At 36.9% G+C, this 24,359-nt stretch overlaps 1 protein-coding gene across 1 annotated transcript; it reads right to left on the reverse strand.

Annotated features, from left to right (window-relative positions):
• Positions 1–366: 366 nt before the first annotated feature.
• Positions 367–17,051, reverse strand: LOC108266187 (protein FAM171B). The gene is made up of 8 exons (XM_017469226.3): positions 16,753–17,051; positions 7,071–7,304; positions 5,571–5,663; positions 5,321–5,476; positions 5,055–5,225; positions 4,234–4,350; positions 4,005–4,128; positions 367–2,974 (listed from the first exon to the last, which is right to left on the reverse strand). The coding sequence occupies exons 1-8, from the start codon at positions 16,937–16,939 to the stop codon at positions 1,858–1,860; spliced, it is 2,199 nt and encodes a 732-aa protein (XP_017324715.2). The 5' UTR covers positions 16,940–17,051; the 3' UTR covers positions 367–1,857.
• Positions 17,052–24,359: the final 7,308 nt, after the last annotated feature.

Consider the following 24,359-nt stretch of genomic DNA (forward strand, 5'->3'; position numbering starts at 1 on the left):
TCATCAAAATGTGATTTCGTTGGTTATAATCTTAATTTAAACAGGTTTCTAATTACAAGGTTTAATTATGTAAAGTTAGCAGGATCAGTTCATATAGTCTTAATGTAAACCAATTACATTATGAAATCTTGTGGGGATGCTGGCACTGACAGGTACTATAACTATACTATTGAAATTAACATGATTAAAATTTGTGTGGTTGGGCAGTGGTAATATGAATGTTGCAAAATGCCAGCCACCTGGGTTTGATCCCCAGTTCAGGAGAGTTAATGCCATTGCAAGTGTAATGAAAGAAAGAAAGAAAGAAAGAAAAAAAATAACAGCAAAGAACAACTCGAATGGACCATTTACACAGATTCTGCATATCGAAACAATCAGAATTGTTTATTTGCATATTGAAAACACATGGCAGATGACATCAAAGCAGTATAACACAAAATGTCACCATATGTGTTAAGCATGCAGTAGGCCTTTTTAAGCAGCCATGGCACGAGGAAACGTCTTTCGGAAGTAGCAGCTTATCCTTAAAATTGATTTCCACACCTGATGCCTACAAAATGTCTCATTTGTCAAAAGGCATTGGCCTATTTTATGACCGATCGTTAGAAATGAACTAAAACTATACAAACAGTGCATTGTATCATACAATACAATTAAATACTTTCAGCATTTAGACTGCCTTTTATCATGAGAACAAATAGGAACCTGTGCAATCTTTGGAGAAAGAAAGAAGGAAAGAAAGAAAAGCTCAGAATTAAATGTATTCAGTAAGCTTCATTCAGCTATGATGAGTTTTACAATGACACAGTTGAGGTCATAAGTTTACATCCGCCTTGATGAATCTATAAAATGTTAATAATAAAAGATAATTGCATTTTGTTTATTTAGTCCTGCCCTGAATAAGCTATTTCACATAACAGATGTTTACATATACACAAGACACAATAATAACTGAATTTACACATGAACCAGTTCAAACATTTACATACTTTACAGCTTGATTATTAATACTGTGGATGATCAGTGACTGTGTTTATGTTTTGTGAGAGTTGTCCATGAGTCCCTTGTTTGCCCTGAGCAGTTAAACTGCCCACTGTTCTTCAGAAAAATCCTCCAGGTCCTGCACTTTCTTTACTTTTCCAGCATCTTCTGCATATTTGACCTCTTTCCAACAGCGGCTATATGATGTCGGGATCCATCTTTTCACACTGAGGACGACTGAGGGACTCGTACACGACTATTACAAAAGGTGCAAACATTCACTGATGCTGAACAAATCTAAACTTTTTAACTGGTTCATTTGTGTAAATTCAGTTATTATTATATCTCGTGGACTATATGTAAAATCTCTTATGTGAAATGGCTTATTCAGGGCAGTACTAAATAAAAAAAAATGCAATTTTTATGATCCATCTTTTCAAAATTATTATTATTATTATTATTTTTTAAAAGCTATTAATATTTTGCAGATTCTACAAGGTGTATGTAAACTTGTGACCTCGACTGTACAAGGCTTAAATACAATTTCACTGTGAAATTAAGTGGAATATCTGTGTAGAATTATCTGTGTAAAATATCTATGTAGAATTATCTGTGTAAAAGAAACAAACAAATAAATAAACCCATTGCAGTTAAAAAAAAAAAAAAAGATTACATAACTTTGCAAGGATAATATTATGTTTAAAGGAGAAAAAAAGAAGAAATTTTACAGAAAGGAAACACTTAAAGTTTGAACATGATGGCTTCTAGCAGTGTTTTCAGTAAATGGACATTTTATTTTAGGTTTTAAAGTCTATATGATATGACGATGATGGTGATGATGATAATAATAACTAAAACATTTTTAACAATGTGCTTTTAGTTTAGCTTCATAAGCGGTCTTTCCTCCCTCCGGTGCCAGGTGCTTTTTGGCTTTTCCTTTGCCTTCCTAAGCCTTTGCACTCGAGGGCTTGGTGCACATTCGCTGCCCTCGTATGATGTGTCATCATCGCATTTCTCCTCTGGTAGGTAGGACACGGTTCCACCGCTGCTCTGGTGTGTGTTTTTGAGCAAGAGCTCTTCTGGGGTGCAGGCTATGATTGTACCACTCTCACAGCTGCTCAGATCTGCATTCTCTGAGTAGATTGCCTGTGTGTGAGCTGTATTTCTTTTCAGATAGCTCTGGTTCTGCTTTTGATGCTGCTCGTTGAGGTCGACGCCTGAGTCCAGACTGGTGTCCTGACTGTCAGTGAGTAGGAGGTGACATTTCCGAAGGTCTACAATGGAGTGGCAGACCTGTGCAGCAGGTTTTCCTTCCAGAGAAACGAACCAAGCTTTTGGATGAGGGAAGGGTTTATTTTTGGACAGCTCCAGTAGTGTCTGCTCAGAGCTTCCTTGATTAGTCCCACAGGAAGTGTCCATCCCTGTAGCTTTGTTCAGGGTGTCTGGGACAGACACAGACTCCAACAAGCAGCTCCAGCCTTTAGCTCTGGGCTCTTCATATGTCATCTCCATAGTTATGTCTTGCTGTTTGAAATCTGAGAGTAGTGCCATTTTTGGTTTTTCCAGGCCACTGTACTGGACCGCCTTCCTAGGTAGCGTGGCGGACCTGCTTCCTGATGCTTGGTCTGATGAAGTGACGTGGTGTGGAACCTGAATCAAAGCTACAGACTGGTTATACAGAACTAAGCTTTCAGGAAGACACACATTTTCATGCAGCGAGACCGGTATCACAAGCTCACTACTGTTAACATTTTGTGGCGTCTCTAAGGTTTTCGTAGACTCTTGAGAAGTTTTAGCTAGGTTTTCATGATCCCTCTTACAGACTGATGTGCTTTGAAATGCAGCTGAACGATGCCTGTGTTTGTGTGTAGGAGGTTTAAAAGAAATGTCCAACTGCTCATTGCTGTTGTTTCTACCAGTGGTCTGGTCTTTCTTCTGAACGGCTGTTTTTCGGCTGTGGACTCGCTTTCTTTTTCGCTTACACAGGGAGTCTCTAAAAGAAAAACATATATAAATAGAAAGCTGGAATAAATGCAGAAAGACTAATTGGCATGTATACTTGGAAACCTTGTGGACAACCGGTAAATACCATTGTACACTATTTGGTTTCTCTTAAGTGGCATATGTTGAGATAAAGTTCAATAACAGCTTTCAAATTGATGCAGTAAATGTAACACTGTGACATTGTGAATTACATTCTGTTGGACTTGTTCACAGTGGATCAGCACAAATGATTTATGACTGATCTGTTTTTATCAAACACTGTAAGGAATCAGCTAATAATTTCAGTTTATTTCAGGTTTGAGATGTTGGTGAAATTTTTGTCAAGATCAGTGGCTATTTTTTTGTCAAAGCAAAAACAATATTATGTATCCAGGCTTCCAAAGACTCTCCAAAGACTAACGATTCTTATGCAAGGAATAAAACACAATGGGACATGATGTTGTAGAAAAATAATCAGTAACAGAGTGTGTTAATATGGCCGACATAAAGTGGAGTCACTGTTACCATCCCAATGTTGATCATTTTTCCAGTAAAAGCAGGTCCCAAAGTATTTTTTATTCCTCTTGTACCACAGCTGTTTGGGAATATGCAACTTTTTATTTATTTATTAATACACTTAATACATTTTATCCAATTCTATTTACTTTTAATGTTGTGGAATATCCACAAACAAGTTAGTTCTTGTTATCACTTATCATATATGTAAGCGTCATGCCTTACTGGAGTTAATAAGAGGAAAAATAGAGCTTGCCACATTACTGAGAAGCCCATTTGTACATATTAGTATGAGCACATTAATATAACCATTGCAACCAGCACTATAGTCAGTGCTGCTGTTATAGAAAACTAATCAACACCTTCTGACCGAATCAGAGGTGAGAATTCAAAAGCATTATGGTATTAAGCCATTATAGCAAATCAACATTTTACACAAGAATGTTGAGAGTTTGACATATTTGACGTATTTAAACAAATTAAGATGATTTTATAGTGAAGAAAATGATAGGAAATGGCCTTACCTACAATAACATGACACCACAGCAAGCAATCCTACAGCAATAATTAAACCTCCTCCTACTACTGGAATAAGAAGGTATGCATTGTATGAAATGAAATCCAGAGGGCTTTCATGTCCCATGTAACCTAGATTGGCAAGAATGAGAAAATCTGGTTATGTTTGAAAGAAATAAAATCCTAGGCAACTAAAGCCATACACTGTTCTACATGTGGCAACAAAATAATTTATACCAGTGGATGAGGGAAAAGGGGCAGCAATCCAGTAGTCCAGATGGGGAGCAGTGTAGACCCAAACCAAATGTCTGTTCTCCATTTGAACTGTTCCCAAACCACGATTCACCCATACACCTGCATGGACAAAAACACAGCACTAAATAATCATTTTAGTAACACTACAGTGTTCACAGGGGTACACGATGCCTACATAAGCTTTTCAGGACAATCTCACATAAATGCTTATTCCAACAGAGGCCAGCTACCATAAAGACAATTGGAATAAGCTTTTAAAATGTTTATTGGGTTTGTTAGTTGTCATGAAAATATAATGAAAGTATTACAGTAATTTCATTCACAGGTTTCTAAAACAATCCAAACTTTTGTTTATAGAAGAAAGTATACAGTAGCACAAGGGCTTTTTCTACCTTTACTAAATGCACAATTAATACATGCATACACATTTGAATCCATTATTGTATTAGCCTTCCTTTCTTTGGCTTCCTTCTTTTCTTGCACCTGCTGTTACTTCTTTTCTTCCTACCTGGCTCTTGCTGTTCCTTCCTTCCTTCCTTGCTCTTCCTGTTCATGCCTTCCTTCCTTCCTTCCTTACTCTCGCTGGTCATTCCTTCCTTCATTGTTCATCCCCTTCATTCCTTCCTTCCTCCCACTTGCTCTTCCTGTTTCTTCCTTCCTTGCTCTTGCCCTTCCTTCCATCCATCCATCCTTCCTTCCTTCCTTCCTTGCTTTTTCCTTCTTTCCTCTCTCATCCATCCTTCCTTTCCTTCTCAAACAAACAATTTTCTGCACCTCTGTTATCCAAAGAAGACAAAACCTACCAGTCTTTCTGTCAAATGACCAGGCTGGGACAGTATAGGAGAGCTGTGATTGGCTGCTTTCAGCAAGAGGTAATGTGATCTGGACAGGGCCTGATATCTGCACATCAATTCCATTATACAAGAGCTGGACACTAACTGCAGCAATTGGGTTTAACTCAACACTCCTAAAGCCTGTGAATATAAAACATACACACAGATACACAGGCTCGAAAAACTGTCATTACAGTATAACTTACACATCCATGTTTAGGCCAGTTATATCTTACCTGACTTGCTCATGATGATGCCTGTGGTGTTGGGGAAGAAATGTTTCTCTACAGGAAGTCTAGGCACAGTCAGGTAGGCTGTTATTGAAGAGATGTTGTTGTCTGGTAGAGTGAGCAGCCTCTTTGGGAACTGCACATTTGCAGGTGGCACAGTATCTGGCAATAAACACATAGTATAGAGAGATTAACATGCATAGCTAGTAAGCAACATGATGTACTGTGTCATAGTACAGAAGCCATAGGTACATACCAGACATTTTGCCTGTTATGATGACCAAATCTTCAAACAGCCATATGTTTCCTTGGTTTTGGTAGAAAAGTGGCAGTGTTACAGATGAAAAAACTGAAAAATAGACACAAAAAATCTCACTACATCATTAATTTAATATGGAAATATCACATTAGTTTTGTGGATATGCTCATTAGTGGGCCAACGGTGCACATGGACTTTAGGGCACTGCTCTTGCTGTGTCATTCAAGTCATTCTTTAAACACCTTAACCATCATGCTCTGTTCGATACGTAAAAGAAGATGTCACAGTGACCCGGGTTATCTTTTTCAATATTTCAGCAATTTTGTTTATTTGTTTAATAGAAAGACACCCAAAACCCCCATTTGATAATATGAGCCAAACACATTAAAAAATGGTAATACAGTAAATAATAAGTAATAATTCTTAGTGTATTTTTATGTTTATTCTCACAAAAGTCATCCACTGAAAACACTAACAAGCTGACTGTACACAATTGATTGAGTAAACTTGTTTCCTAATATTACTTGAGTAATGGGGTGCCCCAGAACTTGTATATTTAAATTCACTGAATGTTCATATAGTGTACTTTATAGTTTACTGAACCTGACTATAACTCCTGAATCATCGCAGTAGTGAGAGTGCCACATGCTAGACACTAGTCCTCCTAGGATCATTTCAAGTGTGCGTAAATACAGTGTCCCAAAAATCTCTATACAGAGGCAAATGAACACTTTTTTTTTTTTTTTTTTTTAGGAGAAATTAACGTGAAATTATCATCATCAATGCAGATTTGGGCCAAGATGTCTCTTGTGATGTCATAACTATGCGCCATGTGGCGTCATCGCAACGAGCATTCAGCCAAAGCACTCTTTGATTCACATGCGTCGAACATGAGTACAGCCCGAAGGTCTCATTTACCAAGAAACATCACTGTGAAAGACCATGCACAACAACTTAGTGCAATTGCAATTTCTCCAATTGAAGTAGTTTTCCACAAATAAGCACAAAAAAACTTTTGGAAAAAAAAAAAGCCGCAGAAGCAATTTTGGCTGCAGCAATCGCACAAAAAAATCAGTGAAATCCTGTATGGACTGTTGATTTACAAAACCTCCTCCACATGATTACCATTTATTTGTAAAAACACAAAGAATCGTCTCTCCCACTCGTGACTCTTGAATTTCACTACACCAGTACCAGTAACAGACGAGACAAAGATGACCGCCTTTTGCAAATATCTACCAATCAGTGCACTAGTTCATTTGTTGCCAGGTGGAACTCCCTAGACAGCGGATCACATCAAAGAAAGACCAGAGTGAGCCATTTTAATAAATCATGATTTTGAGTTCATAACTTGAAATCTTAAGTTTATGTAATTTGTAGGTAAATAAGTTGAACAACCTTAGCTCTTTGATTTATGGGTCCAAAACATAACATTTTAAGTAATGTTTAGTCATGATTACTTGATTGTTTGTGGGTACACATTGTTTTTTCACTTACTTGGAATTTTGGTGGTTTTCCACAGCAATGGTGTTTGGATGTAGCCATCTTTTCTGGCCACTAGCATGAGAGGCCAACTGTGTGTGTATGGCACCCTGAGCACAGTGACTCCATCCCTGCCTGTCATGGTGGAGTTGATGAGTGTGTAGTTTACAAACACTTCCACTGATGCGTGGCTCAGGGGCTGCTGGCTCACGGCATTCTTCACCTGAACCCTGAGGGTAAACGTCGACCCTGAGGGTGAACGTCGAGCAACGTAGAGAATCATGATTAGAGATGCTTTTTTTAAATCAGTAATACACACTTATCACCCTGCAGTACTGAACATTCTGTTCTGTTCCAGTTTCCAACACACTATTGAATTATAGAGCTGTAGAAACCTGATGTAATATAGTGCATGTTTGGATTAGACAAAAGTGGGGAGCCTTAAAAAGCTGATGTACACATATTCCCCTAGTCTCCATTGTGGCTTAAACCTTTGTTAGATTTAGTGTAGTTTTCCATCCGAACATGAGTAAAAAAGCAATTTCCCTCTAGTATGTAAAGCACTGAGCCTATAACAGCCCTGCTTATGTCTCTTAATTCTGTTAGAATCAGCTGTGCTGTGTACTGGCATGTTTTGTGCATAAAAATGCTCTACAATCGAACCCATTAGCTTTCCAAATGGTTTCAAAAGACACAATGTCCTAAACACAAATGGACTGTGCTATTAGGCTAAAAGCTGATTTGATGTGCGATCAACAGTAATCTTCCAACACCGCCTACACCAGAAATTTCGCAAAACATCCAAAAATAAATCCGTCATGCATTTTTAATAACTATTCTACTTAGAAAAGCGATGGAGAAAACAAATACATCATACATGCCCACGTAATGAAATCAGATACTATGTCTTTATTTCAGTTTGGCCTTTTCACCATCAATAATTCCTCGATCGGTCTCTGTCCTTCCTTCTCTCTTCCTCTTTCATTATTTATTGGCATAATGAAACCAAGATACAGTATTGCTAAAGTGTTTCAATCATTCTATAGCAAAGGTTGTCATCCCCCCTCCCCCACTTACATTGCACAGGAAGCCATTTGTATTAGTCATGCACTTTGATTTGCAGATTTGAAACTGTAGCCACAGGAGGATGAGGAAATATACAAAACAATTTAGCATGATCTGTGCAATTATATTGATAAGTGCTATGTACTCATATATAATGGTTGAATGCAAGAATGCAAGAATTTGTTATTTAATCATTTAAAGCATAATCTACCATCAACCAATCTTGCCATATTAATAACATTACCATAAAATATCTTTAGAACAGGTGCCCAGAGGATCCACCCACATGGAATAGACATATCTTGATAAAAAAAAAATAAAAATTTGGTCAAAAATGTGGGTTTTGTCCCCAACTAGGACATTATATATGGCAAATTTATGGTTGATAAATAAGTTATGACAGTGTCTTACATGTGTTAATATACGCCTTTAAGGAATTTTTCTCTTCTCTGTTCTTCTCTGTCCTAAAGCTCACAAGTCCTGTTTCTCCAGGGACTACAGGTTAACCATGTTTACAGAGCTCATGACATTTCATGGCTAATTTATCCTAACACAGGGATATAGCAGAGCGCTTAAACTAGGCTTAAAATAAGATCAATTATTCTAACAGTGCATCTAAGCAGTCCCAACAGTGTAGAGCACAGGCCTGCAGCAATTTTAGTATCATTATTGATGCATTTTATTTATGAGTTCACTATAATAGCTCTGTACATAAGAGGAACTCCATCATTCAATAACAGGCTTTCAAAACATTGTGATCTCTAATATGAATGAAACACACAGCACATGGTGAAATCTGAGGGAAGGATCATAGAGTGACAAGCAGGATAGAAAAATTGACTTGTATCTCAATCACAGAGTAGAGAAAGACCGCTCTGAGACAAACACTGAACTATTATTCCACCTTTATTTAAAAGGCATTTAGAAGCTACACGATCTCTCACAGAGTAATGAATAGTTGTATATTACTCTTTCAGCACTGCACTCAATAGTCATAGAATTATCACAAGTAAAGAAAAAAGTATTTCTGGAAATGCTCCAGAATAGCATCAGAACTGGCATTAGTATTGATTTACATGGATTTTGCACACTACATCACTTTCATAATTAACCCAAATCATAAGCAGTTCATCATAGTTGCTTTAGTCACCTATAGGATGTCAGAGAGGCAGAAAAAACATATGATTAATTCATCGCATTAGTAGGGACAACAATATCTGTGTATTAAGTGAAGGGCATTTCCCAGTGGAGGTGATTTCAGAGGCATTTTGGCTCCACATATATTACAAAATGCAAACTCATCGTATTTTCACATGGCCAGCATTAAAAAAGCTGCTGAGGAACTCCCTGGGTGTCAATAAAATGAACAGAAAACTCATTTAATTAATGCTGTGAGACTATTAATGGATTACAAAATCAATTTTCATACTGATGTAGTGACAGTTTCAGGCTTGTTAGATCTAATCATGCCAAGATGTCATGGTTGGCACAGTTATAATTAATCACTACGAATTAAGAGATGACTATTTTGGTCCATAGTGATTTCACACAGAGAATTTTGGATAGCACATGGGGATGTGTGCTTATAAAAATCTCACTAGTGTAAAAATCTGTTAATTTCTTCCAGCATTGCACTGCAAATATTATGTTGTTCTGCTTGTATTTTTATTAGATCTGTCTGTATCCATTAGATACAGACAGACCACAGAGTGACACCCAGATATTTGATCATGTCTTGTTGCATTGGACTGCATATACAGTATTTTGTTGCTCCATTTGTGCTTTAGGTGTAAATTTTGAATGCAATCAATAGCAATGTTTTTATCGCTAAATGCCATTTTGAAGTTAACGCTGCAAATACAGGAAACCATTGAATCCCATGAACTTATCAATTTTCACCACCTGTGCAGGAGTGGTAGCTCTGTGGTTAAGGCATCTGGACTTCTGACCACTAAGCTGCCACGGTTGGGCCCTTGAGCAAGGCATTTAACCATGAACTGCTCAGTTGTATAGATGAGATACATGTAAGTCGCTCCGGATAAGGGTGTCTGCCAAATGCCATAAATGTAAATGTAACTAAGGATGCAGTATAAACCACCACCAAATGTGAAGTACTTAACATTTCTTGGATGGCCTCATCTAGGCTGAGTCATCGGTGTGCCATATTCTTTCCATTTCCAAAAATAATTTAATTGTGCTCAACAGGATGTTCAGATTTTTTTAAATAATAAAAAAAAAGCATATAATCCCAATTAAATCCATTTCAGTTCTAGGTTGTAACACTACAACATTATGAAAGGTTCAAGCAAGGACACGGAACTGTTAAAATACTAACATTATATTGATAAACAAATAGGTTGAAAGTTTTTTGACTAATATTTGAGTTTGTATGTCGGAGATATTCCACATCTTCACAATATCAACAATCCTACACGTTTCATAGTTTTTTTAATCCACTTATTATTAGGCTTGCATAACGTGGACCATTGGCCATATAAAGTCCCAGTGGATGAGCTGTTACTATAGAATGATACCGTATTAGAACAAGTACGTTAACATAAATGATAGGTTTATATTACAATCATAAATAAAGCTGTTATGGGAAATTAATCAGCACCTTCTCATTCGAGAAATCAACTGCACTGGTATAATTATGGAAACCAACACATTTTCTCTGTTAAAAGAAAGTCAAATAATTTATCATTCAAGTGTGAGATCATAGCTCATGCTACGTAAAGTCCAACGTCCCTAGTGGAAAACACTTTCCCATGTCTCTGAACTCGTGTGTGTGTCTGTGTGTGCGTGAATACTTATGCAAGGCACTGCATGTTCTTTTCTCTAAGCAAGTGATTTATTAACTTTAATCACTTCTAATTGGAAGTGATTAAATGAGGAGAAGATCAGATTATTTGTAAATTCATGTACATTCATTTGTAATTCCTGCTTGAGAGTAAATGACTGACAATCAGCACCTTACAAAAGCTGAGGTCAGTTCTTAAAAAGGTTGAATGCCCTGTCTTCAGTTTGGGTATTATTAGACAAAAACTTACAAAAAAAGAATGAACAAATGTGTGGCAAGCTGAAAGAAAACTGTTGGAATTCTGATTAACATAAAAAAGCCCGCACAAAACAACACTAGTTAAGTGCAAGTTCCTCACATAGTGAATATCAGGCCTTGACGTTTTTGGATAGCTGTAGTGAAATGGATGTACATCTGATAACAAATCAGTTCAGTTTGTTATCAGATCCTGGATGTCTGTGATGCTCCTGCGCCAAAGTCAGAATGTAAATGCAATTTTCTTCCTTTTCACTTTTGGTGTTAACCAGACTTAAATACTGGAACATTACAGGACTACTAATAACCCCTATGAGCTTTCCTTTTACAAAAACAAAAACCGTATCAGAGAGTGCATAGATTTTAGATGGTCATTAATATGAAACTTCATTGATGTGATGTTTGTGATGAGCAAGTCCACTTTATACGCCGAACAGAGGGATTTTTATACACTTTGTCTTGCGTGTTAATATAGTGGAAATATTTTCATAAGTAATAGATTTTTAACAGTCATGATCAGCAAGCATGCTCTGTGATGACATTTCATCTTTAATATGCCATTACTCTTATGAAGAGGTAATCAGGCTGACAGAAGCCATAATAAATTTGCCTTGGGTAAAATGATGACAGTTTACTATAATCCTACTATATTTAATGGAGCTACAGTAAAAATGGTTTGTCAGGCATGGTGCAAATTCCAGTGCTGCACATGTGCTTAGTCTATCTACGGGTTGTTTCATATCTTTTCCTGTTTGTGTCACTTTTCTCAATAACACTAAATGTGGGGTGTCAGCCTGACAGTGCTAAATGCAAGCCATCCTGATCTTGGTGTAGCATAGTGGTGCTCAATAAATGCTTTTACCTTTAATTGCATTTAAATGGCCTGAGTCCTAAGTGGAAGGTGAATGCATTCTCTTATCAGATTATCACAGATCTGCCTCCTGTTTTTTTCTCTCCAGCTTTTAGAAAGCTCTTTTGCTTTGTTTCTAATGTGTGTAATGGAATATAGGTTAGCTTTTGTTGACATCTGTTTGTCTGGTCCATACGTATAGCAACCTTGGGATTAAGAATGTGAAAAGTTACCTCATATGGCAACAAAATGAGACTGAGCACACTTTGCTGACTGGGAGATTGCGGTCAGGGTTCACCTCAGAGGAATTCTGGTGCAAAGCCTGAAGAAATTCTATAATGCCAGAAGTACTATAAGGTTAAAGTGCATCCATGTCAAAATCAGTTTAGCTTTTACAACTGGCCTACTTTCATGAGCTACAGGAGATTCATTGTACTGATGAAATGAGTTATGCTGTATCCTCAGGCTAACACATTAAATGATGGCTAGGTTTAGCCAGAGTTGGACTAGTTTTATCAAACAATGCAGATTTCACTGGGCATCATCTGTTTGCACTTAGTAAAAAAAAAAAAGAAAAGAAAAAGGAAATGATACGATATTATCATGCACTTAGTGATATAGTATGTATATAGATCAAAAGATTATTTTTAGTTTAAAAATTTGTTGTTTTTTCAAAAATCATTATCATAATTCAGCAAAAAATATACGTATATACATCCAGTCATGCTTTACTGTGTAGTGCTTTGGCACACAAGGAGTGGAGCTACTCTTTCCTACTTTATACACTCCCATTATTCTGTAGATAAGGAAATCAATATTCTTAAAGTGCTCTCATATCACTGGAGCTCACCTAAGGAAATAGCTAAATCCAGTATAATCCACTCTGAGCTCATCTTCAGTGGAAAAAGATATTCAATGTAATTCAAGTAAAAAAGCAATGTAGCAAAAATGATATTTTGTTCTTATTCGATCCAGAAAAAACAGGACGGTTTGATCTATCAAAACCTGCGCTTCCCAAATATATGTTTGGATAACTTTTATGTTGAATTGCTACACATATTTATGCTTCTACTATCACAGCAATGTGACCTAAGTAGCATTATATTCAAATTATAAAATTCAAATTATAATTCATGTTTCTATTTGACTTTTTGTTTAATGTTTTGGACTGGACAGGCCAAAATATTTTGTTTAAAACTGCATGAAGACTTGCCACCAAAAAGCTTCCAGGGTGGATCCTTCTTTCCTTTAAAAATTGTTCATGTTCTAGCACAGATCTCCTTTCAAACACCATAACACACTCGCACATGACATGAATAAATCATTAATATCAGCCAGATTGTATCACATTTACTACATAGTCTTGCACACACACACACACACACACACACACACACACACACACACACATGAACACACACACACACACACATGCACACACACAGAGGGTGGAGATTTAGATGTCAGAGAAGATGACAGGACTCTAATAAGCATGGGTAGGGATTTCTCATGCACACATGCTATTATGTCACTTGCATTGCTAGAACACGAAAGAGTTTTGTTTGTTTACAACTGATGAGACAGTTTTGTATTTCTCGAGGCTTTATAAAGAAATCATCTTGTTGATTAAAGAACAATTAAAAAAAAATCTAAGCAAGACCTTTCATATCATGTCAGATCCAGCTCTTCCACAGTTTATTAATATATAGCAATTCACTAACACAGAAGATAAAGAAGAAGTTAAAAATACTTATAATTGTAATGTAGAGAACTGCACTCACTGAGCACTTTATTAGGAACCCCTCTACACCCATTCATTCATGCAACTATATCTAATCAGCCAATCGTGTGGCAGCAGTGCAATACATAGAGTCATGCAGATACGGGCCAGCAGTTTTGGGTCATGTTTACATCGGCCATCAGAATGGGGAAAATGTGATTTCAGTGATTTTGACGGTGGCATGATTGCTGGTGCCAGACGGGCTGGTTTAAGTATTTCTATAACTGCTGATCTGGATTTTCACACTACAGTCTCTAGAGATTACTCAGAGAGTTTACCTTGTTGATGAAAAAGATCAACGGAGAATGACCACAAAGGCTAAGTAACTCGGATAACCACTCTGTACAATTGTGGTGAGCAGAAAAGCATTTCAGAATGCACAACATGTCAATCCTTGAGGCAGAACAGCAGAAGACCATGTTGGGTTCCACCTCTGTCAGCCAAGAACAGAAAGCTGAGGCTGCAGTGGGCACAGGTTCAGCAAAACTGGACAGTTGGAGACGGGAAAAATATAGCTTGGCCTGATGAATCTCTGTTTCTGCTGATGCACACAGATGGTAGAGCCAGAATTTGGTGCCAACAGCATGAATCCATGGACCCAACCTGGCTTGTGTCAACAGTCCAGGCTGGTGGAGGTGGTGTAATGGTGTGAGGAATGTTATCTTGGCACACTTTGGGCCAGTTAATACCAATCAATCATCAATTTAATGTCACAGCCTATTTAAATATTGTTGCCCACCTTCTAATTGCTATTTCCAGCATGATAATGCACCATGTCATGAAGCAAAAGTCTCTCAAACTGGTTTCAGGAACATGACAATGAGTTCAACGTTCTTCAGTGGCCTTCCCAGTTACCCGATCTGAATCCAATAGAACACCTTTGAGGTGTGGTAGAACGGCAGATTCACAGCATGAAATTGCACCTGAAAAATCTGCAGCAATTGCGTGATGCAATCATGCCAACATGGACCAGAATCTCAAAGGAATGTTTCCATCATCTTCTGGAATCCATGACACAAAGAATTGAGGCTGTTTTGAGAGCAAAGGGAGGCTCTACCCAGTATGAGTGCAGTGTTCCTAATAAAGTGTTCAGTGAGTGTATATCCCAATACAAAGATTAATTCTTACCCCAGTCATGGCCAAACGGGCTTCATTTTTTTTCTTCTTCAAAATTAAACACTATATTGAGGTAATTGGTAGGGAGAATACACTACATGTTTTCACTACATATACTATGCAGCAACAACCATAAAAAAGTGTGAGAGGTGACTGTTTTGCTCCTTGACATATCTATAATATATAAACTGCCTTAATTTGACACTTCATCCAACAACACAAAGGTTTGCAAATACTACATGAATACTAGCATTACAAGGAGATCCTCATTAGCAATCAGTAGCTAGTCATATTAGCATCTCAGGATGAACTATTGCTCCAGTGTAGCAATTGTACTCCACCTTGTAACTTACTTCTGGATAACTAAGAATGGTCAGGCTTAGTAACCAGCATACAGTTAATCACTAAACACCTCTTGGCACATTTGAATACAGGGATTTCTCCATGGCTGAATGTTTCAGTTTCCTAAACGGCCCATTTGATTATTTTTGTTTTTATACTCTGGCCAGGGTTGAGTTGTATATTAGCATCAGTCAGCAGTCAAAATGGAGCAATAACATGGACTTGAAGGACTTGGGTTAAGAGTGACTTTTGTAAAGGATAGTGGAGTTATTTTGTAAGCTTCACTGTATGGCACTGTTAAAAACAACAGATGGAGAGGAGAGCAGGAGGGAGCAATTTGGCAGATTCAAGCTATGCATTGAGCTGTTTCCAGTATGAAAGACGTTGCTGAAGCGCTAGGACAAAATCCTTTATATTGACGACTTGGTGAACAGACTGAACACCCATCAATTACTTGGCAATGAAATTATTAGTGCTGAACAATGAATTATATCACAAGTCAGATAGGTAACTGTGTTCATAATTTCAAATTGTTTCAAGACTGTAATGCTCACCTAGGTTTATGCCATGTTTCCTGTGAATACCACACGTACTTAAAAAAAAAAGTCTGTCTTTTTGTGTTATTTGCACTTTGACTGGACAATGTGTGCATTGGCATTTTGGGGGCATTTGGGGATGATAGAATAATTAATCCAAATATACAGTGATACTGTGCACACACAACTCAAAACTTTCTACAGGACAATACATAATGGGTTTGTGTGTGTGTGTGTGTGTGTGTGTGTGTGTGTGTGTGTGTGTGAGAGAGAGAGAGAAAGAGTGAGTGAGAGAGGGAGAGAGTGAATGTTGGGGGTCATTGAGGCCATGTTGGTCCTGTTAGAGACTGTAACAAAATTCATGTTCAGTAGGAATCCTGCTCTTATACTGTAACATCAAGATGTTCTGATGGTCGTTAATGTACCAGCACACACCCACACACTTTAGTTCCTAGCTTAGGATTCTACCAAAAGACAGCTGAGTAGATGTTCAGGATAGAAGTATTGAATAAATGAAGGTAAAATATAAAAGCTGTGTGTATTGAGAGATCAGGTCTGCAGTTGTCATTTTGTTTTTATGTTGTCTGTTACGATGATTATTAGTCAATACATTAGTCACCGGCAAATTTGTCACTTCTGCATCTGTAAAAAGTTTTCACTTTAGTTAGGAAGGACTCCCATTGTCGAATTTCTAGGATTAGCAAATAGACAAATGGATCCCTATTAGATATCTAGTGTAGCCCATGACAGACATCTTTTCTCATCCTGCGAGAGTCTCCTATGTAGAGTTGTGCACATGAAGTAGAAAATCATCTGAGAAACCGAGAAACAACCTGGAACTGGTAGCCTACAAAAGCAGTTCCTGTTTGTGCATATTTATCCTGCAGCTTTGGAATGAGTTAAAATAAAGTAGGTGAAATCATAACACACAGTAAGAGACATGCAAACCCTACCTTCTTGGCCAGAGAACCCTCCATCATGATTGTCCTGATGGTTGTGATGGTATGCCAGCTGGTCCTGAGTGCCATCAATAAGGGTGAGGCTGGCACGGGCCGAGCCTTTAAAGCCAGCCGTGACTCTGCCATCCTTACTGAATATGAACAATGTCAGCAAAAACAAGAGCATGGTTAGCTTGTCCATGGCAAAAAAGGGAAAAGGGAGGCATAGTTGTGAGAGCGGTGCTATAACAGCAGACAGCAGTCCCTTCCTGATTCCTCCATTTGGATGTATTGGAGTGTGTGTGAAAGCTGAGTAAACATGGTTTGGTTTGTAAATGCATGCTGCTGAAATCTATTTGCAAAGGGAGGGAGGGACTGTGGGAATGCTAGCATTTTAGGATTCCATCTACTGGTTCAAGCTTGCAACTACGACTTGGTTAATTTCATGCTCTGTAGTAATTACTATTTCACTATAATTCAAATAACTTTTTTTTTCTTCTTATAATAGTATTTTGTATTGTACTAAACAGTGGCTTTGGAAAAATATCAAGAATAATAACAACAATGATAATAAGAGCAATAATAACAATAGCAATAACAGTAAAAACAATATCAGTAGAAAAATAATGAAGTGCATCCAACTATCCAGGCAACCAAGCAACCATATTTTCATTAAAAAAAAAAAAAAAAAAAAAAGTATTTAATTTAATTTAAATTTTGCCAAGGAACTTGGATAGGAATGCATTATGTTTATGCTGAAGTTAGTTTGGAAAGAAATAATTATGTAAATCTGCTAATAATTACATGTTTGAAATACAGAATAAGATAAGTGCACAATACAAAACAAAACAATAGAGAATGCAGTTTAAAATGTAATATAAATTTAGCCAAGAATCCTGCATTGGAATACACAGAGATTACTGCATTTAGAATTTATATAGAATTTATAATGTTGACTACAAAACGGCAGGCTTCTGCAGCATACATACAGATGGGTGACAATTTAAATGTAAGTTCAATTTAAAGTGTGTTAGTAAACTGCCAGAACAGCTTTAGTGCAGCGGGATATCCAACAAGAAGTGTCTGAAATATTGTACTCGAACAATGAACACAAAAAAGATATTCCCTCAATTGGTGTTTTATGGTGAAGAGCCTTGTCCAACCCCACTTAAGTCTCCCAATTCAACTGGGTGTTCTGGGTTGAGAGCTAGTGACTATGAAGGTCATAGAATATGATTTACATAATTTCCCCCCCCTCATTAACCATTCAGTATACCCTCATGCCCTGTGGTTGAGGGCAGAGTAATCCACCAAGAGATCACTCTTGAAATGTTTCATTATAGAATAAAGGTGATCAGTCAGAATAACTTTGTTAACCCTAACCATGCTAGCAAAATACCATCCACATCCTAGCAGAGCCATCCATTTATAATCTGTGTATATACAGTATATATATATTCACAGCAAGGGTATTGCAGTGTACTTTAGCAATAATTGACGGTCTTCCTGTTCCTCATCAAATCAACATAACATATAGTATTATAATATCTGTGTTAAGGATGAATAAGAGATAGAACCTTATAATACTAAACTTGTGATATTGAATTAACTGCACGTAGTTCATTATAAAAGCTTCCAATGATATGTTTTGCTTTCTTATGAGCTAATTAAATACACTGTAATACATTACTTTGTAGCTCCAGAAGGCAAAGACTCGACACGAATCGTTTTAAAGTCCTAACAGATATGATTCATTAAAAGTAAAGAGAGTAAAGTAAAAGAATAAGGTGAGGAGAATTAAAACACTGAAATGAAAAATGAAAACAGATTAAATACAATAGGCACAATATGAGAAGAAACTATTGTCCTATTATTGCAGGATAACTATTATAACCTATTTATAACCTATTACTATTATAACCTCTTTATAACTATTATAACTATTCATGCATGAATGAAGCAGATTTACGATTTTCTAAATAAATGCGTGAACCTTACTACCAGTGAAAAAGCAGCACTGAATGGTTGTTAATCTCTCCTGAGTAGAACATGTTATGATTATTCAGCATCTTGGGAATTTCATGACACTTTTGGTTTTAGAATATTGGCTTGATGACAGAAAAGTCAAAAGAAAAGTAATATTTGCAACCCCTCCCCCCCCAAAAAAAGAGAAACAAAACAAAACAAAAACAAAAACAACAAAAAAAACAACTACAACAACAAAAAAGGCCCTGATTACCCTGTTCACAAACAGATTATGGTACTCACCAACCCTTGCAGAAATGAAGATATTTCAAATAATAATTGCTAATAAATACTGTATATGATTGACCAATGTGCAGTACTACACACAGCCACTAGAGGGAAGCAGTGTAACATGTTCACTTTCCAGCTGCCTCCAAATCCTTTTCCGTATTAAGCTGAACTCAGTTGCTTTGTGATTTATTACAAGCGGGTTGCACAGTGGCTAAATCAGCAGCACATATATCAACCATTCAGCTGTTTCTCGGTTTCTTTATAAAGAGATGAACCAGCAGAAAAAACCTGCAGCACACTAGTTCAAGGAGACAGGGGGCCTGCAATGTTTCTGAAGTATTTTTCTGTGTTTGTGCACCTGCAAAAATGCATGTTGACACAACAAGACTCAGAAACAAATGCACTTTTAAAGATTCTAGACCATGAAAAAGAGGTTTAGTAGAGTCTCTGTCATGGTGCATCCAGCACAATACAAAAACCAATATCTGACAGCTGTATGAATGTTCTAAATGTATAATCCTCTATTATAGCTATGCATCAGTGTAATTTCATGCTTCATTTAGGCAAATTCTTGTAGAACCGCTCACCAAGCAAGTAGCCTGCTGTAGATTTTCGATTACAGAGAGTGAAATTGAGAGGGTCAGCAAGGCACTAACCAGGCAAAGAAATCAGGACGAGAAACAAAATCAATAATGTGAGATGAATGGTGCTACAGTTATTCCTGGGCAAATGATAGCATCTGACAATTCAGAAGTGAAAAATTAGTTTACAAAATAATTATCTGTCAGATGTGATAAGCAAGGCAACAAAATTGGATTCTTTTGAATTCAAATTGATTAGCAAAGTAACAAAGTATGGCAGGACAATGTTACAGCAGTCTGAATCCATTTCAATATGGTTTTGAAGTTGAGCTAATGTTGAGGTACAGTGGCTATCTTGCGACCTCACAACTCCAGTGTTTTCCCAATGCCCCTGTGGCTTTCCTCAGGGTTATCCAGTTTCCTTACACCTCTCAAACCATGCAGATAGGTGGATTGGCTACAATAAATTGCTCCAGATGTGAATTTGTGTGTACTGAGGCTCTGGATTCACCGCGACCCTGACCCAGGACAAGGCATTTAAAAAAATTAATAATCTGTTTATAAGCCATGGTAATTTCGATTCTCAGTGACTCAAATATTTTGATTCTCTTTACCAAAAAGATGACCCTTTGATCGATAAGTTACATAATTACGCCCATAGGTGGTACCAGTGAGTGATACCAGTAAGATATTATGTGTTTTTGTTTGAGATATTAAGTCATTGTTTCATGTACTCAGTACCTCTATTTAAAAAACTGTTTCCAAAAAACAAATTTTAGCATTATGAGTGATTAAATTTGGCATATGCATCACACAAATAGAAGATCTGATTAATTTATTTTCAAGCAAGACATTTCAGTCAGTGCAGGCTAGTTTTGAAAGAGTGGTCATGAATGAGGATACAAATGTAATTTGAAAACAATTTTTCTTTCTTTTTTTCTTTCTTTCTTTTTTTTTTGAAATTTTTTTACATATATATATATAAAGTAGTTTTTAGTTCTCCAATAATGGAAAAAAAATAGCCATCAGTCATTTTTACACGTTCATGTATAGCGGATTATGCTATGAACACCACGACAACAACACACAAGGCTTGTCTTAGTGCTATACAGTTTCAAATGCACGGTTTCGCCTTCTTTCTCTTTTTGTTGAAATGATGGCGAAGTTTCACCTAGTTCGTTCATTTCGTTCATGAAACTGCAAGTACCAGTTCGCTCAATCAAGTACAAGTGCTCTTCACTTAGTACTTAAAGCCACACCAGATACTTACTATTACTTTTGATATTGACTCCCCCTTTGCTCAGGGACTCATTATTCCATTTCTGTTAGTCCTCGAATGACTGTGAAACTTGTTCAGTTTATGTCTCCGTTGTTGAATATTTTTATGTTAATACAAATATTTACACATGTTAAGAAATTTGTCGGAAATAAAAGACGTTTCTTTTTTTTTGCTGAGTTTATATAGCTGTTCTTAATCAAGAGGTCAGGGAGTATATAAAAAAATAAAATGCAAAAAATGTTTAAAAAAAAAACAAGTATCCAATACATTAAGTATTGTATGAGGCAGAGTACAACACAATACAATCTGAAAAGATGTGAACGCTTTTCTTAACATGCCCTATTATTACAATTGGCTAGGATGAAGGCAGGAATGTCTGCTAGAGGCAAGAGGAAATAGTGCTTTCTAACATACTGTAGTGGAATGACTTGGTGACTAAATCTGCTCCAGGCTGACATAAGATATTAATTCAACCCAATTTTATTCATATCTATACAGTGGGGTGAAATATTGTTCCCACCAGGCTGACAGTACAAGGGCACTGTACACATGACTGCATAAAAAAAATCTACCGTTAACCAGGATCCTCTTTTCAAGTATTTCCTCCAGCGTCTAACTGACATAATTAAGAAAGGATTAAAGATATAGTCGGTATAAGTCACATTAGCATTACTGGAGCCACCATTCAACACTTGGCCTTGAATTATCCCTATTCAGCAGTTTGCTAAAAGCAGACAAGACATGATGTGAATGTGTCATGAAGTGGACTCTTCAACCGGCTCTTTCACGGCCCCACAGGAGCAGTAATGTTTCCCAATATCTCCATCCCTGATGATTGCTTTGAATGGTCAGTCTATATCCATACAGTGCCTGTGGATGAATGATGGAGCATGTCTAATGGATACCCACTTGCAGCAAATGAGATGCTGTAATAGATCATTTCTCTCTGCAAATTGCCAATTCTGCTGGGACTGTTTTTTTTTTTTTTTTTTTTTTTAAATTTTTTATTTTATTTGTGGGGTTGGTAGACTTGTGCCAATTCTTCTGTGACCCAGATAGGTTTATTTTCATCAAATTTACGGATTGGAGCAGTAACAGAAGGAGGTCACCTGTGAAATCTGTAGAGTAAACACCTGTTGGAGTCAGTGTACAAACAATTTGTCAATGCTCAGGCAAGGTTATTGGGAGCCCCAATCCTCTGCTCCCTCTTTATTAATTAACTGCTGTTGTTTATTGCGAATTACAAAGCTTTTCAACACTTTTTTTTTTCTTGTTTTACAGCACGTAAATTGCAGGACGAAATTAAACATATTCCATCAAATACCTAAATCTTTGTTTTTAATGACTTTTTCATTCTCAGATTGTAATGTGACTCTGAGCTTTATTAAAGGAAATTGCACTTGAACCAGATGTCGTATTAATAACCCAGAGACTATATAAGTATCAAATATAAGAAAAATATGGTTTGGTTTGAGTACTTCAGTACATCTGCTTGCAGAAACACCTTGCTGAGAGAGGTCTGAGGAGACTGGTTTGAGATGAGTGGAAGATTAACTCAAATAAACACTCTTTACAAATGTGGGGAGCAGGAAAGCATCTTAGAATGCAAAACTCATCAAACCACACTGTAAAACCGGATAGGTTCATTTAACTCAAAAAAATTGAGTAACTAATTACCTCAAAATTTTTAAGATGATAAATCAATTTCTTTAAGCCAAATACACTTAAATATAACAAAAAATTAACTCTTAAATTTTTAAAGAAATTGATTTATCATCTTAAAACTTTTGAGGTAATTACTTTCCTAAAATTTTTTGAGTTAAATGAACTTATCCGGTTTTACAGTGCATGCGGCGGATGTTCTACAACGGCAAAACAACAGGTTGGGTTCTGCTTCCGTTCCAAGTTCTCTTATCCATTTAATCAATTTCTATATACTTTAAATTTTCCAATTCTAGACTTAACGTAAGCCAATTTTGCCTTGTTTTTAAATTGTTGATTTCACTCATTTCTTAGAATGTGGAATTTTTATAGATAAAATATTAGACAATTGTCCTATTTTTTTATTAAAAGTGCAATAACTGCAGATGATTAAAAGTCACATAATTTGGAGTATATACATGTGTTATCTGTAGAAGTGTGTGTGTGTGTGTGTGTGTGTGTGTGTGTGTGTGTGTGTGTGTGTGTGTGTGTGTGTGTGTGTAAAATAAATAAATAAATACACACACAGTCCCCTCTGAAAGTATTGTAACAGCAAGGCCAATTTTCTGGTTATCACTATACATTGAAGAAGACATTTGGGTTTGAGATCAAAAGATTAACATGAGGTGATAGATCAGAATTTCAGCTTTCATTTTCTCATTTACATCTAGATGTGTTAAACAACCTAAAACCTGGCACCTTTGATGGTAGACCACCCAATATATAAACAGATGGACTTAAAAAAAAAAAAAAAAAACCCAACATTTAATATTTGGTTGCACATCCCTTGCTTGCAGTAACTACATCAAACCAGTGACCCATTGACATCACCAAACTGTTACATTTTACTTTTGTGATGCTTTTCCAGGCTTGTACAGCAGCTTCAGTTGTTTGTTTTGAGGGGTTTCTTCCTTCAGCCTCCTCTTCATGAGGTGAAATGCTGCTCAACTTGGTTAAGATCTGATAATTGACTAGGCCAGTCTGTCACCTTCCACTTTTTCCTCCTAATGATGTCATATTTAATAATAATAAGTCCAATAAATCCTTTACTCTTATATCTCACAGTTGCCTATGATGCAGTGAAAATCCTGGTTGAGTCTTAACATGGATCCACAGGCAGACTGTTGAAGAACAGAGTAGGTGCCAAGCCACTGCTTTTACACTTGACAAACTGATGTTTCCCAGTGGACCTTCCCCTTTATCACACCTCACAAACAAGCCCTGGCTGTGTGATGGGACTTCTGGCCCTGTTCGTCTCGACAGATGTGTGAGCTGTTCCATTTTCATGTGCTCTTTGGGACCAAGGCCCTGATGTAGACAAGTTGTTTGCCATTTGTCTTTTGTGTGTTCTTGAACCATCCATTAAGCACTGCTAGCTACTGAGTAGTTCCCGCTGGAGCACAGCACTTTACTAAATCTGCTCAACTCTTACATGTGACAAAGCAGAAGGAATAACTGAATTGCTGGTGCCACGGCATGTTATTAATGGCATGAGATGTCGCCATTATAGCACTCACAATTTATAATCAATAACGTGGAGTGCAAAGTTTCATTTCACATTTCAATTCCTAATGCTGACTTGTCCTGATGTCAGAGCTTTGCACCTAAAGTGTAAATTTTAATCTTGACACTGGGTCTCAAAGGCTTGTCCTGACCTCAGTTCAGCAGCATTTGCCTAGAGAGCTGCACACTACTTCAGGCATTTTCACCAGAATAAATTCAATTTTCTCCAAGCTAATGAAAATGAATATGGATAAGGGGAAATTATTAATGCTCTCAGGCTTGCATGCTCCGAGTCAAGCATT

This window comes from Ictalurus punctatus, chromosome 6, assembly GCF_001660625.3.
Source record: "Ictalurus punctatus breed USDA103 chromosome 6, Coco_2.0, whole genome shotgun sequence".
In the NCBI taxonomy this organism is placed as follows: domain Eukaryota; kingdom Metazoa; phylum Chordata; class Actinopteri; order Siluriformes; family Ictaluridae; genus Ictalurus; species Ictalurus punctatus.